Source organism: Pygoscelis adeliae, unplaced genomic scaffold (genome assembly GCF_000699105.1).
Source record: "Pygoscelis adeliae isolate BGI_AS28 unplaced genomic scaffold, ASM69910v1 Scaffold370, whole genome shotgun sequence".
Classification (NCBI taxonomy): domain Eukaryota; kingdom Metazoa; phylum Chordata; class Aves; order Sphenisciformes; family Spheniscidae; genus Pygoscelis; species Pygoscelis adeliae.
Window position 1 is genome coordinate 133,303 of NW_008823870.1, and position 16,409 is coordinate 149,711.

Genomic DNA, 16,409 nt, shown 5'->3' on the forward strand with positions numbered 1-16,409 from the left:
AGTGACATCATCAGTGGGTGCTAGTCTTGTAAAATGGGGAGGAGGTTGGGTGCCCTAAATATTTCTTCCTGCTGCTTTGAGATCCAGGAGACAAAGGTATCTGAGCCTTCTAGCACTGAATGCAAGCTGGCATATACAGCGTCTGTCTTTGAAGCAGCATTAGTAGGCATTGCGCAATGAAATGCGCAAGAAACTTTGCTGTACAGTCTCTCCTCTTGCTACACTTTAAAATGAGCTATGTTTAACTGAAGTTGTATTTAAAAAGGGGGAAACCTACTGCAAAGATTAATGCAGTCCTACTTAGAACAAGAACAGGCAAGTCTGTCTTACACTACAAAAATAGCAATGTATTGAGCATGCTATTTGTTTGCACTAATGCAGATTCCATTCAATCCAGTGAAAGAATAAATCTTTGCTTGAAAAAGCTGTCCTCAAAGTTTGAAATTATACTATAAGTCAAGACTGAAATGGCTCAGTAAAAATGCACAACAGAGTCTGGAAGGTTACTGTCATCAGACCTGACCTGTGCTGGAAGAGTTTCTGAAACAAGTTCTGAAAGAACAGGCAAATCAAACTCAAAGCATAAAGCTGACTATTAAAAAGTGGCTGTTCTTACCTGCTTTGCAGGTGCAACAGCTGTTGTGCTGGTTTATAGATATCAGTAGTCCCTAGTTTGCTTTGAAAATCTTGGACTCGCTAAGCCAGCATCTTCTCAGGCCTTCCACTATGTAACTTGCATTTACAAGCAACCATGACTCAGTATGGGTAACATCTATCGCATCATAGGGTGAAACAAGCTGGCTCTAAAAATTACTGCATTTCTTTGAAGACATCCATTAAGCTTATTACATCTTCCTTGCTAACACAAAGAGCCTCTAGGCTGGGTAAGATAGAAGTAGAACTCTGTATTAAAGAGGATTGTTTTGGGTTTTTTTAAGTCTCAAAGCAAATTTACCTGCTAACACTGCTCTGAATTAAAAAATAATATAAGGCTAGAGATATGAATTGTCTCCACATAGCACAGGGAAGTTACAGCATTCTTATTCAGAGTCTTACACTGAAATCCCCACTGTCCTTTGCAATTGTCCTTTTGTACAGTGAACAAACTAACAACATGGATGTCCAAGGTCTTCAAGTTCTTGATCTTGGTCCAATTTTTTGAAACGTTGGGGATTATTTTCAGCAGTTTATTTTCTTGTATATTCCCTACTGAGGAGCTATACAGTCTCACCCATCCCCGCAGGTAAGAGCAACTAAAACTCCATAGTATCATCTAAAAGTGCAACTGCAAAACGATATTCGTCCACACAGCTAGAGTTTGATAACAGCACCCTCTCGTTGCCCACAATTTTGAATGTCTGCTATATATTAGCAAAGATGAAATTTACTGCTCAGATTACAAAAGCCTTATTTACCTCAAGTATAACACCGCTAAGGACTCCTGTTGGCAACCTGCCTTTGGGCACAGGCTAGTTACAGAATTCTAAATTCTCTATGCACATACAAATTAATTCCATTAGGTATCAGCAATCTGTTGTTTCAGAAAAAGTAATAATATCTGTATTGGTATGCACATTAAATGAGAGAGATGATTGACATGCACTGAGAAGCATAGCTGCCAAATATGTTTTAAGATTTCCTACATTTATTCCTGCCCTTCCACTCATTTTATTGCATTTAATAGTTGGGAAATTGAGCAGATTAATAGGCCTTGAATAGGAAGTTTTGTCTTTATTCATAGAAAAACTCCAGCATAGGAACTAGTTGATAAAGAAATGGACTAAAAAAACCCAATAAATTGTATACAAGTCTGGGTTTTCTACAGCTGGGTACCAGAAGGATTAGGTTGTGAGTTCCCCAAGCAATGAGAGGAGCTGCTGTTGGTCAAAAAACTTCCATAAAGAAAGATCTACCAGGGAAATGAGAATCTGAGATTAACATCAGGAAGGTATCTTTTCTCAAAGCTTTGGAAGGAAAAAAAACCCACCAACTATCCTCTATTACAGTCATTAAATGAGGATGGATGATTGGTGGTTTCACGATAATCTTCAACAGGTGGGGCCAACAGACCTGCTCAGAAATCATCTGAGACAGACTGAAACAGGGATTCAAAGCAAAGGACTCTTACTATATACCTGTTTCTGTTGTCTTCCATTTGCAGGTGACGAAGATTCGAGATTAAATCTGGAGCGGTTGGGCAGCCTAGGAAGCACTTCCCTGCTTCAGTTTCTGCCAGAGCTCTTGGGCACACTGACTGAAGACAACAAAGCAGGTGAGGATTTACCACAGCAATTTATGGGAGAGTGCCCATGGTTTGCATGTCCAGCTTCCACAGATATTGTGCCCCAATTCTTGGCTATTTACTGAAATACAACATTATGCATAGGCAACAGACAGCTGTCATTTAGTTAACTGGGACCTTGGGGAAACCTGCTGAGCAGCCATGCTTGCGCTCAGTACTAGCTGGAAAAGTCTCCAAATTTGTTTAGCGAAACCTCCATGTAGCAAAACCAGGGCAAGGCAAAGACTGGCCTAGAAGGAGCTAGCAGACAAAAGAAAGTAGCATAGTCTCTTAAAAACATCAATACTTGCAGAAAGTGCAGAATCAATAGCAACAGACATAACAGATACCTGCTGAAGAGGCCAGTACAGCTTGCATCTTCAGAGTCCTAGATCCTGATGGAACTGTGTGCCACAAGAACTAGCTGTGCTGCAGCAAAAGGGGTTTGCCTGGTCCTCTGAACATTCCAGTTCAAGACTTCTGCCAGCTGTAGCATTATGGCACACAAGAATGACTCATGTAGGTTCACGGTTTCTAAATGGCAAAACATTTCATTATGTCTCCTCTCTACCAGGTCTTAGCCCCAGCAGCTACAACCCAAGGGAAAACATCAAAGAGGTAAGTAAATGACCATCTGTCACTGAAACAAGAAAAATAAGACTCCACATTTTAAACTACACAGAATTGTTACCAAGACATCATTTAAGATCCACAGACTTTGTAAACAGTGTAGGCTAAAGTATGCCACTGTGTTCTTGAAGCTGCAATCACTTAGCAGTTAGATAAGCAGGGGAGGGGAAGAAAAAGAAAAAAAGAAAAAAAAAGGCAAGCAAGTAACCCAGAGCATTTCATTCTAAACCCCTGTTGTGGTTTAAGCTGTCAGGCAGCTAAACACCACACAGCCGTTTGCTCACTCCCCCCTCCTCATTGAGTGGGATGGGGAAGAGAATTGGGGCGGGGGGGAGAGTAAAATTTGTGGGTTGAGATAAAGATAGTTTAATAGGACAGAAAAGGAAGGGAAAATAATAATAATAATAATGATGATGATGATGATAAAATAATATACAAAACAGGTGATGTACAATGCAATTGCTCACCACCTGCTGGCCAATGTCCAGCCAGTTCCTGAGCAGCAGTCACTGCCCCCCAGCCAACTCCCCTCAATTTATATACTGAGCGTGACGTCATATGGTATGGAATATCCCCTTTGGCCAGTTTGGGTCAGCTGTCCTGGCTGTGCCCCCTCCCAGCTTGTCGCTGGCAGGGCATGAGAAGTTGAAAAGTCCTTGACTAGTGTAAGCACTGCTCAGCAACAGTTAAAACATCAGTGTGTTATCAACATTATTCTCATACTAAATCCAAAACACAGCACTGTACCAGCTACTAGGAAGAAAATTAACTCTATCCCAGCCAAAACCAGGACAAGCCCCCACTTTTTCCCCTGGAAAAACAGCTTTCTAAATAAAGGCCAATTTCCAGCTTCACCAGGCCAAGCCAGTACATTAACCAGTATTAGCTGCATGTAATTTTTTTCCCCACTACAACATACACGGTATTATCAGATTTGTTATGAACCATTAGGTAAATGAAGAACATCATTCCTGTTCACTTGTCTGCTGAATTAAATATAAAGGCAGCAGACAGGGACTAGTTTTAGTGCATCGTCTAAATCAGAGGGCACACTGGGCAGCTGTCTCACCTTCCCCGGGTCAGAACACAGGGCTGGGTAACCAGTTGGGGCAGTGAAGAGCGTACTTTCCCGCTGGGAACATTTACCATCCAACAGTAACCTCTCTAATGCTGTTTGACTTCAGACTTTCTACGGAAATCATCCTCGAATTGCCTTGCTGGGCCGCTTCTTGACCAAGGACAGGAAACAGTACAAGAAACGTGGGAATCTTTCTGAGTGCTTCTGGAAATACTGTGTGTAAACAGGAGAAGAAACTCTCCCTGACTTTGGTTGCATAATTTATACAGATGTCTGAAAACATGTATATAGATTTGCTTGATTTAAAATGAGAATGAAGAAACATGAAGACAGCTCCTAACTTTAGACTCTACGCTACTTGGAAATTAATAAATTCTTGATGTTTTGCAATTATGCTGTGAGCAGTGTAGTATTTTCTTAGAATTCAGCACAACAGGAAGAAAGTAATGGGACAAAGAGATAAATATGCAACATGAAGAGAACTCAGGCAGGGGAAGCAAGATTCTCATGGGGTCCCATGAGACCTCCCAGAAGAGTGATGCCTCGACTGTGTTCAAGTCCAGAGGCAAGAGGACTTTCTCCTTTGTCACCTGACATAGATTGGGGTGCCAGGAAGAAAGGGTCATTGCTGCATTCCCTGATGATGCTGAGCCGGTGAGGGATGGCTGCTTAACAGTGCCCAGTCTCCTCCTGCCATCCCCAAGGCACCACAAAAACAGTAAGCTACTGCTGGAGAGAGAGAACTGTCCCTCTTGTAACAGTTCTTCACTTGTAAAGAAAGACCCACAAATCTATTTCTTTGCAACACCTTGCCTGGTCCCCAGCTGCCCATGACAACAGGGTTGCCTGTGCATAGCATAGGCTTTAAGAATTGTGTCTGATTATCATCAAGCACAGCATGGAAGGTAAACATGGTTGCCAATGTTAAGGCTTTACACCCAGATTGCGGACAGTTAGGTAGTAACTTGTGGAATTGCCCTCTCCCATGATCCTGCATATGTGAATGGCGTGGGAAGGAGCAGCAGGATGGACACTTGCTCTACTGCTAGGTATGCATCCCCATGGGGGACAGTGTGGAGATGGTCGGATGGAAAATTATATTCCCATCTTAATGTGAGACCATATGCTGGAATACAGTGCAGAAAAGGAGTTCCTACAACGTGTCCTTCTAGAGTGTTCAATTTCTTAGTGCCTCAAAACAGAAGGCACCAGCAAAGTGGCAACCTGAGTGGGCGGTGCATGGAATCTGAGTATTTGATTATTGTACCTGGGGCATGACAACACCTCTGATTTTAGAAGATATATTTACCCTATATATGACTCTTAAAAGACACCAATTTGTCTTAGAAAATCTAACCTGGCAGGTATGTGCCCTAAGCAATTGGATCAGTCATGCCTTCAGGGAAATGAATGTACAGATTCAACAGGTGTCTAAAATGACTTTGCAAAACAGATTAGCCTTAGATATGTTACTGTTAAAAGAACAGGGGGTATGTGGAACGTTAAATCTCACCGATGGAGAATGCTGTCTCACCATACACAATGCAACCACCACCATAGAAGAAGCAGTAAAGAAAATGAGGGAAGTGTCGGAGCAGACCGGAGAGCTCTTCCAGGCAATGCAGACGAAGGACTGGTTTAATGGCTGGAACCCTGGATCTTGGTTCAACTCTCTCCTGAATTCACTGAGACTTACAGGTTGGTGAAAATGGCTTTTAAATATTGCTGTGATGTTGGGCTGTGGGTTCTTGTTTTTGATGATGGGCCTTGCCATTGTAAGGTGTACGATTTCACGGCTTTTATATTCTCTATCTGTTATGTGAGAATCACCACGCTGGATGAAGATTATATGGACAATGTTAGAGCCACGGGGTGGTGTGAGAGACTGAAAGAGTTAATGCCTCAAACATTGTGGCAAAGCAGGTTGCGGTCTGCCTGGCCAGGGTGGACGCAGGTAAGAGGCACGGGCCACGGAGGGCATGCCGGAGGGTGCGCAGTCCCGTGTTCCGATAGGCCCGGCAGGACAACGCACCATAGAGTTCATTTGAGGAAGGGGCTCGCGACCACCCAGAAGGCCTTCTCGCGACCACCCCCACGGTGGCGCCTGCGCAGGAGATCAGGAGTTACACAACTCCCCGAGGGGTGTGACCGGCATGGCCACGAGGCGGGGACTGGACTATAAAAGGCGCCACTCCAAGGGGCCACATGCAGGCCCACGCAGGAGGCTCGACCAGCCTGCAATCGTCACCGCGGGATCCCGGGGTGGCGCGCTCTCTCTCTCTTTTCTTCTCCTTCCTTCTCTTCTCATAAATGCTTCAATAGAATCCACACCGTCTATTATTATGCTTCCCAAGTTTAAGTTGCTTGTGCCATAAATAAAGCATTTAATTGATCGCCTGGTGTCATTTCACCTTAATTTAGCCCAAGGGCATCACAAAACTACTACAACCCCCTGAGTCACCCAGTCTGGGTCATAACACACGCTTTCTCAATCCCAGGTATTTCCTGAGAGTATCTGCAATGAACAGAGCTAAAGAGTCAGGAATTGTCTCTAGGGGACGGCAATCTGGATAGTATGCACAAACAGTCTGAGCTGTGAAGCCCTACCTTGTTCAATACATACTTCGTATAAACCTTGTGCTAATCAAGGCTTACGGAAAGCTTGAAGTAAACTTCACCTAACAGCGACACACATGCTACACTGATCTCAATAATACACATCATAAATCTCTGACTGTGCTGTTTAAACAAGGCCTGCAGGCTTAATACAATTTATGCGAAGTGAACAAGCTGTAAGACAGATGAAGCCAGCTATAGCAAACAAAAATGTCCTTACAAATGCAGAGCAGCTGGATGCACTGTGCAGCTATTTGAAGTCTTCTGAACATTCATCGTTCTCTTGCACAATGGGGCAAGTCAGTGCCTGTCTGGAAATTATTCCTTTCCTGCCACCTCATCAGTCAGTAAAAACTTGTAAGGAAAGACTTCAAATTTATCTAAATGAATAACCATCTAAGACAGATTTATTTCATAGACAGGGAAAGGCGTAGAGCCTACAGACTTGGGGGGGGGGGGGGGGGGGGGAATATCTGTTCAATCCCACTTCAAAAATTGCAAACAAAGCAAAATAAAACCACAATGAATAATAATAAAAAATATTACGAGTATTAAAAAGTTCACTAGCCATCTACATAAGCAAATAAAGGAATGAAGAGAGCTGTCGGGTGACGAGGATGGAGTCAAGACAAGGTAACTGAGCTATAAACCCTCAAACTGTTTCAGCTTTCAACACTGCAAAAATACTTGGTAGCAGTAACGGCATCTAAAGAAGCAATACTCAAACAACTTACTGTGTTCAAGCTAGGCCGGAGCACGGCAGCAGGGGCTGGGGGGGAACTCAGCTAATTCTAATATAGCAGAATTTCAGCAGAGCCTGAAACTTTCAGTCATTCACAGTCCTTGCCTCCAGTAGGAAGGAGTTCAGACTGCATCTTTAGACATAACCGGTAGTTCTCAAAAAGATGACCGTTCAAGACCCTGTCACACACCTAACTGCCTCCTTCCTGAAGGAAACATTCACAGCAAGTGCCAGATAAACTCAGTTCCAGGGCCCAAGAGCGGAGAGTCCGGCCAGTCTCTGACAGAAGGGCAAACTCCACTTCTCCCCCATCCTGCTATCACCTATAGCTCCTGCCAGCTTTCAACTCCAAGCTTTTTCTCTCTTCTGCAGGCCAGAGGCAAGAAGGCTGGAGCTGTCACAGAAAACTGAAGAGATTGTAGGAAGAGCTCCAGAGGCCAAGCTGATTTGTCTTTCCACCAGACAGGGCAGAGCTCTTGGAGCCAGCAGAAAGGTGCAACTGTAGCTGGGGAAGCGAGCCGCAAGAGTCCTGTCTGTGCCAGCCTGAGCCTGCCCCGTAACGGTTTCAGGCAGCAAACTGGAGCATCAAATGCGAGCCAAGCAGGCAGACACCTGTTTGAGCTGCACAGGAGCAGTATGTAATATATATCCTGAAAGCTAATACAACTGTGGAGCAAACCTACTACAGAAAAGTTATGGTCCTTTTACTTTTGAGATTGGGGTAAATAAGAATCACAGGTCCAATACTTATCTCTCACCATCTGCCAAAAATACAGAAGTACATAATTCAGCTCACCTTTGACATCCATGCAGAGGTGAAAGCTACAGGTTTTTAACTGCAAGCAAGAACTTCAGCTGACAGGAGGATGGCTGCTATTGACAAACCAGTAACGTAGCTAGAGTGACATTGCCTAGATCTCTGAATAAAAACAGCACCACCTTGAAATTTTTCATTTCACAAGTCTATCCCCTTCTCTCCTCATAATTTTTGGACCAAAAATACCCAGATAATTTGGCTCACGTTTTTAAGTATGTTTAGAATGACCAAATCACCCTTTTAAAAATTAATAAAGCATCGGCAAAAATATACAGGCATCTCAAAGGTAACACTGGATATTTCAAGGAACTGCATCACTTACCTTGCCAGAAACACCTTCAGTTACATACTTATCTAAGATTACTTCTTTCTTTTCTTTTAATAAGATGCTACATCTTTTGTTCTGTACCTTGTACTCCCTGCAGTGATTTTGCCTTTCTCCTGCAGGCTTCTTTAAGCACTGTCGACCACACTTCTCTCTAACGTCCCTTAAAGCAGAAAAAGATGAACAAATCGTTTGTCTGCAATTAGTTAAGAACTTTATTGCTCTGAGACATGCCTGCGAATTAAACCTATGAATTCTTTGTACTTCCCCTAGAACACAAATTTTAGCATGGTGGGGCCAAAATGTTCCCAGAGTGTTTATTATTTACCTTTTTCACAAAATCAGCACAGACAGAAGCTTTAAATCCTGCATGCCAAACCCCAACAGCTTACACATCCAAATAAAATCCTTTACATTCAAAAGGTACTTGCCCTTCTTCACGGGATGCAATTAGAAAGGAAATAACACATCCCGAAGTGGGCAAGGTAGAGTGAGATTAAAAAAACCCACAAAACAGGATGAACGGCCACTACATCACCATTTTCACCATACCCACAACCTCAACACCTATGTACAGTCAGAAAAGTGTAATGAATATTTCCTTAAAAGTTTATTTTCTAGAAATTACCAAACAACAAAAGTAAACACACACTTGAAACCATTCTTTGCAGCATATTTTTCAGTTTTATTTATAAAAACAGATGCTCCTTTAAAGTGTACAGTTAAAATCACAACTGTAAATTCAACCACAGCTGAATATTATTTCAGTAAAATATTCCTATCAACTGATGTAAAAATTCATTTGATTGCAATTTAAAATTCTATTCAGCTGGAAGATAAACTTATCAATACATTACTCATTCAGCGAATATTTATCACACACTAAAAATACACTGGGGTCCCCCCTGTTCATAGCAATGCCATGAAAATATTTGCTCATCAACTCATCTTTTAAAAACATAGTTCTGTATTTATGAATACAACAAAAAAAAATTTGCCAGCGAAATCCACCAAGGGTTTCCAAACTGCTGACGCCCCCACAGGGGGTAGTAACTGCATCATTACTGTACTTGTGTGTTTTCCCTTTGATCACCAAAAAAAGTGACCTTCCAAGCAGCTCTAAACTGTCCGCAACATTTTAATTTGGACTCGATGATCTTAGAGGTCTCTTCCAACCTTAATGATTCTATGATTCTATGAATTATGCCAGGCAAAACAAAGTCACATAGCCAAAACAGCATGTGCAAATCTGGCTGCAGTATCTGCTCCGTTGGTCTTTCAGATCAGAACTGGATCTCACTTCGACTACTCCAGCAAAACTACAAAAGGCCTGAAAGATTAATACAAGCTGAAGTAAAAACTAGCAGTTCCTGAAAACTTACGGAAATGAGGTCCTTCCCAAAAGGCTTGATAAGGCATTTGATTGCAAAATGTTGTGGTTCTAGTGGGTAAAGAGTAGCTTGGGAAACTGTTTTTTGTCCTAAACCTGGTTTTGCAGCCAAGACCATTTGTGGTTTTGGGCAAATAATTTAGTTTCATTATCACACATGGCACTGATTCACCCCTTCATTCCTCTTCTGTTCTTCTCCCATACCATATTTTTTTCCGTAACCCAGGACTAGTGTAGCCCCAGACAAGGAATCTTGCACTTAAGATTTAGCCAGGCTTACAAACTTTGAATTCAAACTCCTATGCACATGCACCTTCCTTATATACGGTCATAGGGTATGGTGTTCACAGCACTACAAAAACTGTCTAGGATTTATGTTGCTATATGATCCTACTGGGCACAAATTCATAGTAGTAGGTGGTATAAGAAGGGTTAACATCTCCAGACAAGAAGCACATTTAATACGATCAAGTTTCTACATACAGGTCAGAATCTTGACCATTTGTAGCAAAGACAGCACAGGATACAGTGAGTGAAGATCCCCAAATTATACTCCTGGATTTGGTATGAGCTAGGGCTATGCGTCTGTGCAAGTCCTTTGTGTCTCTGCCTCTTTTTATACAACTGGGATAATGATAGTCATCTTTTTGACATGTTTCCAGACCTATGGATGAAAAGCATTATTCAAGTGTTAGGTACATATTACCATTCTCCTAAATGAAGTCCCACTGTTTTATAAAATGAACAACGTATGCCTGCTAAGACATCGCAAACCATCTCATTTTCATACTCAGGAAATAAACAGTAGAAATTATGTACAGCAGAAGGGTTGATTATCTAAGCTTTCCTTCTGGCTTACACTTTTAAACTATATTGAAGGAGACGGCTGTCCTTACCTGGAGTATTCAAATTAATCTATTTCACTAAGTCTCAAAATACACTAAAGCAGTCATTTTAATTTAAGCACAGCTAACTAGAATGGATTCTAGTGCATCAGTCTAATTTGACAGTTTAGGTAGTTAAAAAGCTTCCCAATTAAGAAAAGAACCTATACTCAAAGCATCATATTACATGTTTTAGAGCAAGTATTTTAGGTAGTGTGGTTATAAAGCCAATAAAGCACTTTCCACATACCCTATTTGGAAAGTGCTGGAAAAACACTAGGACAGGTATAAGGCAAAGCCCACACTTTCCTACTTGAATACATAACTTGCTGTATGTAAACACCTACCAAAGTCTCTTATTTTAAGAAGTGTTTAAAGTTTGAACACAAAAAGTACTGAGGATGTGAGGACCTCTGCTGATTTACAACACTTAAGAAAAAACAAGTTCAAGCTGAAAAAACTGAAAGACAAAGAAAAGCAGCTTAAGAATAAATAGAAAGCAGTAGGTATATAGAGGGCAGGCAAGCATACTGTAGGGGGAAAAAAAAAAAATATCAGAAGAACACTGCCTGAGTCAAATTAGCCTTGAAAACTTAAAATTCCGTAAAAATAAGTTTACTTGAAATAAGTTTTAATGACAAAGATTGCCAATGAATTGATTTTAAAAAGTAACAAAAACCTTTAGATAAATATAGTTTTCTTTCAATGATTTGCAGATCACAGTATTTTTAACTTACTCAACAACTTGAAGCTTACTAGTAAATGAAACTGAAGAAGTGAAAATCCTTCACATAGAAGAAAAGGAAGAGTTACACAGAACAAAAGGGTGAATAACATGTTACATTCTAAAACTCTTTGTGGAGAAGGCCAAGGGGATTAATAACACCACAAAGAAAATCTGATTACATCCAGCTTTTGATAAACAAAGGGGAAATCAGGCAAAATTTGCTAGGTTTTAATGAAGCGTGTCCTGTTTGAAGAGCACTTTGAGACATTCAGTTTTAAGCTAGAAGTATTAATATGAGAACAAGTCCTTTTACATACTGAAAGAGAAAGTGGTTACCACTTTCTGAACAACAAACTCACACTACACACAAACTCATTTTTCGTCCATGGATTTCAACAGCCAGAGACTGAAGAAAGAGGTTAAAACTGGTACAGGAAGTCAACAGTAATAAGAAATAATGAATATGTGGTTTGATGTTCAAGTTTTGCCCCACAACATATGACTTTTCAAGAAAACAGAAGAAATTAAGCTCAATCTCTTTTTTCTTTTTGACATCACCACAACAAAAACAAAACAGGGAAATGGCTCAAAATTTCCTATTCATTATGTCTGGATTCAACTCATCTAACTACTCTAATACAACAACAAAAAAAATTAAGATACAAGTCAGCCTTCCAGAGCACTAGCAATATAAGATAAAAGATTGCATGTAGCTACTTGAATTGATAACTAGGCCATAGTGCCTTGATAGAAAAGGTTTTTTCATGTGTATTTTATTAAAAAGCAGATCCTGTATAAGGAAGTAACTCCTGAATTGTTACTTCTATTTTTTTTGATTGCTATTTAGAATTTAATCTCTAACAGATTTGTAAACCAGTTACCCTCAATTAATTTTAAAACACCTATCTTGAGAAACACAGCTTTAAAAGCAAAAGCTATAAACCAACTTGGTTCCAAAACACTTAAAACGAAAAACATAGGGAATAGCTTTGCTTCTTTCCACTTCAGTTTATTTTTTTGATGGGCACAAGTTGGCGAAAGGCATTTTGATGCAGAATAACTTGGCCAGTTTTCAGCTGCTCATTAAAAAGACTACTGGATTCTCAAACCAGGTACAGTGATTTAAGAGCCTCAGAATATTAGGATCTTCAGTTTAGTCCTTTAAATACTGAACAAACAAAAGTGAAGAGCACTCCGTTGTAGCTTGGTTTCAACGCGTATACCTTACTTGGAGAGTAAACATGCTCTGATCTGTTAGGTTCATCACTACAGGTTCTTAATCACTGCATCTTTTCAGACTCTTACTTGTCAAGATCAAACAAACAAAAACTACCCAAAACCGAAACACCTTTGTATTTTGCTCATCATTGAGCAATCGAAAGTTAGAAACATAACCCATTCCGCGTCAAGTCTGTGAGGTCAGGAAAGGAAACAGCCTCCCAGTGAAAGATTGTCTTCAAAGTCATGCCAGGAGTGGAGGAGTAACGGAGGAAGATTTAGTTTCACATGTGCGACTGCTCATGTTGGGAAGAGATAGCCAGATAGATTCACCACTAGTATGTAGCAAAGCCAGAGGGAAAAGAGAACGGGAATTACACCAAGCAGTTTTACTGACACAAGTGCTGATGTCTTCAGCGTTGCAGGAGTGGAGGCGATTTTCCCTTGTTTTCCATATTGTCATCAGCCATTGCAGCCTCACAACTCGCTTCCATGATGTCACATGTAATACAGCCCTTTAAAAAGGGAACAAGAACATAGTAATTTAAATTCTCCTTCTTATGAGTATATTTCAGAGTCAAATCCTGATAGCACGATATGTTGCAATCTCTTGAAACCTCTTCAACCAATGGGCTGAAATCTCTTTAAAAGCAGAGATTATACAGATACCCTATTTTCAGAAGCAGGTACTTGCACCTCCAACTTATCTTGTCTCAGAAGTGAATTCTTTGGTTAATGGAACATACAGTTTTAGCTTTGAGATAAAAAGGCATGTGACTTCCTTGAATTTGAAGGCCTTATCTTTCAGCTTTATAAGCAAGCTGCTCATTAAGGATTTGGACTGTAGACTGAACAACAACAATACCGACCAACAAAAGAAGGCTGAAATGCTTGAGTGTTATTGACAGAACAGATTTTTCTTGTTCTTGAGAAATGGTACGATATTGAAATAAAGTATTAAAATAGAAATCCTGCATTTCTTTCTACTGTCAGAAGCCTGACTGCATTTGCAAAAGGACAATCTATATTGGAAACATGACCTACTGCTTAGGAACAGTTTTAGCACCTTAGATATCAGATATTTATATTTGCATACCAATACATCTCATAACATTTGAGATGTAAACATTCAACAGAATTTTCTGCGAGACCACTGGACATCATTTTGCTATCTGAATCAAACACGTGGTCCTAACCACACTAGGACACACAAGATTTTTGTCAACAAGGTATTAGGAAAACAAAGACTGATTTTCTGGTCTTGTTCCAGAGACAGATTTCTCAATTTTTCTGCTCTAAGTACCACAGCTCAGAACGCCACATTTGAAAATACTAGCACATAGAGCATGCAGTACTATAACAGGCATTAGATTTTTCTGCTGCATGAGTACATGAATGCAGCCCACTCTGCCTTGACATTTTCTGTACAACTCGTCATTGGAGCTCTAGATACTGGTGGGACTAGTTCTGCCTTGCTCTTTTCTTCTCCATAGCACCTGGGAACACTTTAAACTAATTAGGACATTCTCTAACACATACTAATATACATCAGAAGTAGTTTATCAGACTGCCCAAGAGTTATACCAGTTAAAATTATCAGGCATAAGATACCAAAATTCTTAAAGAATGAATCCACCTACAAAAAGCCAGCTATTTTTGTGTTTCTTACTATATGCCTGAACCTCCTCTGTGATTATGAGCATTTTTTAGCTTGCTGAACACACTTGCTCTAATCTTCAATAACATTCCAGTGCTAGATGCTATTCAATCATAGCAGCAATCAACTTCATAAGAAAAAGAGCAAAAAGACAGAAAAAACAACAGAAAAAACATCACTAGGTATGGACTCTTATGTGAGAGCGTGACACTATTCCCATTCATCCAATGGCGTGACTGAAGAACTTTGCTACAGGTGGTTCCTACACAGAATTTGCATATCTTGCAAAAAATACAATGGAAAAGACCTGTATTTTGTCATTTCTCATCTGGCTAGCGTACTCCAGCTCATCTCCTTCTTATATTTACAAGTAATAAACATCAGTGACCCCAGCACTATAAGATCGCGTTGGTTAGAAATGGCACTGCCTCTGGCTAGCCAAAGCATGACTAAGCTGCTGATTCCTTCCACAACTCCTTACTTGGGTGCTGATTTGCAGTGGGACGGTCTGGGTCCGGATCCACGTATGCACCTCTGCAAGCTCCTTCTTTTGCCCATCTGTAAACCAAGGCTGCTGCTTTCGCATAACTATCAGCTTCTCCAGATCCTCCTTTAAAACTTCCTCTTTAATTCTGCAAGTAACAGACACCTGTGAACACAGCTGTACTAAATGAAGCAAGGCAGGCACTGATTATAATCACATTGGGAGAGTCTCTCCACCAGTAAGAAGTCTAGGCAGCATCAGCCATTGTTATACCTTATTTGCTTCTTTCAACACTGGTCTAACTGTCAGGGTTTTTCTGGTTGTTGTTTTTGTTAGGGATTTTTGGCTGTTTGGTGTGGGTTTTTGTTTGTTTGTTTGGTGTGGTTTGTTTGTTTTTTTTAAATGTGGAATCTCATTACAAATTATATATAAGCTAATTGCAAGCAACTTGCAAATAACACTTAAGTATTTTTACCCCCTTATGCATTCAAAGTACAGGACAATAAACAATCCCCTTAACCTCAGCAAAAAGGTTACACATTACCATATTTTAACTAATGGGAGAAATGGGGGAAAAAAAATAGACAAAAGGAAATAACCAGGGTGTAAACTACACAAACAGTAAATTAATACCAATGAAACTCCAAGAAGGTGCATGTGCATTGTTTCCATGGTCTCATTTTTAATTCTACAGTTCTATGCACAATTCCAAACTACATGTCAGAAATTGTTGAAGTTTTCCAACCTGTTAGGCATTTGGTAAGTCATTAGAACTTGCTCAGGTGTGTGATCCATCATCACCCTGGCTGACTCATGGTTGGATTTATGAGCTGTCCCTTTTTCTTCTGCTTCTTGATTCTTCTCTTCCTTGGAAGCTTCAGAAGAATCATTACTGGCAAAATACTTGCTGCTTTTGCCACTACCTGTTGACAATTACCATGAAAAAAAATGAATGCAGATGCCTGAGAAATCCTAGTAATTCAGCACAAAAAGTAAAAGAACACTAGTGTATTCTTGTGAGCTCATTCTGTAATATGAACACAGGTACTCCCAGATGATTGCTCTAGCAAGTGATTACTACCTATTGAGAATTCAAAGATAAAGGGCATTCTATTAAGTTACTCAAGATCCCCAAAGCTCTATTTGCTCTCCTCAAAATTAATTAGGTCAACTTCTCTGCTTCTCTTTCAAGAGGTCCTGCTCTAGGCAGACTTACCTTTACTCAAGTAAGATGTAAGCCAGTATCTAATGCAGAGAAAAGTGATAATGAGCAAAATTAAAGAGTGACTTACAGGTTAAAGAATAACTTCTTAGATTCCCATTTCCAACTACTAAAATAAACTTGGCTTCACACACTTAAAGCTGGTGAAAAGTAAAGACTATAGATCCTCTTACTGGGATTTCCCATGCTCATTACAGTATCTTGTTTTGAATTACCAACATGTAAGCAAGCCACCTAGCAGCAAAGCACCAAACATCCAAATCTCGAACTTCCCTACCTGTGCCACAACCAGAAGTCTTGTTGGAGCCAGAGCCTAAAGAACCAGACAAAGCTGATCC

The 16,409-nt window shown here is 40.4% G+C and overlaps 2 protein-coding genes across 2 annotated transcripts in view; one reads left to right on the top strand and one right to left on the bottom strand.

The window, feature by feature from the left end:
- Nucleotides 1–4,379, top strand: part of UTS2 (urotensin 2) — a 4,650-nt gene extending 271 nt beyond the window's left edge. Inside the window, exons 2-4 of the mRNA XM_009333425.1 lie at nt 2,162–2,272; nt 2,856–2,899; nt 4,096–4,379. Of these exons, the coding sequence (XP_009331700.1) occupies nt 2,162–2,272; nt 2,856–2,899; nt 4,096–4,212 (272 nt within the window). The 3' untranslated portion in view covers nt 4,213–4,379. The remainder of the gene's footprint in view (nt 1–2,161; nt 2,273–2,855; nt 2,900–4,095) is intronic.
- Nucleotides 4,380–9,694: 5,315 nt separating this feature from the next.
- Nucleotides 9,695–16,409, bottom strand: part of PER3 (period circadian clock 3) — a 23,369-nt gene continuing 16,654 nt past the window's right edge. Inside the window, 4 exon segments of the mRNA XM_009333495.1 lie at nt 9,695–13,223; nt 14,847–14,997; nt 15,595–15,772; nt 16,349–16,409. Coding sequence (XP_009331770.1) covers nt 13,122–13,223; nt 14,847–14,997; nt 15,595–15,772; nt 16,349–16,409 — 492 coding nt within the window. The 3' untranslated portion in view covers nt 9,695–13,121.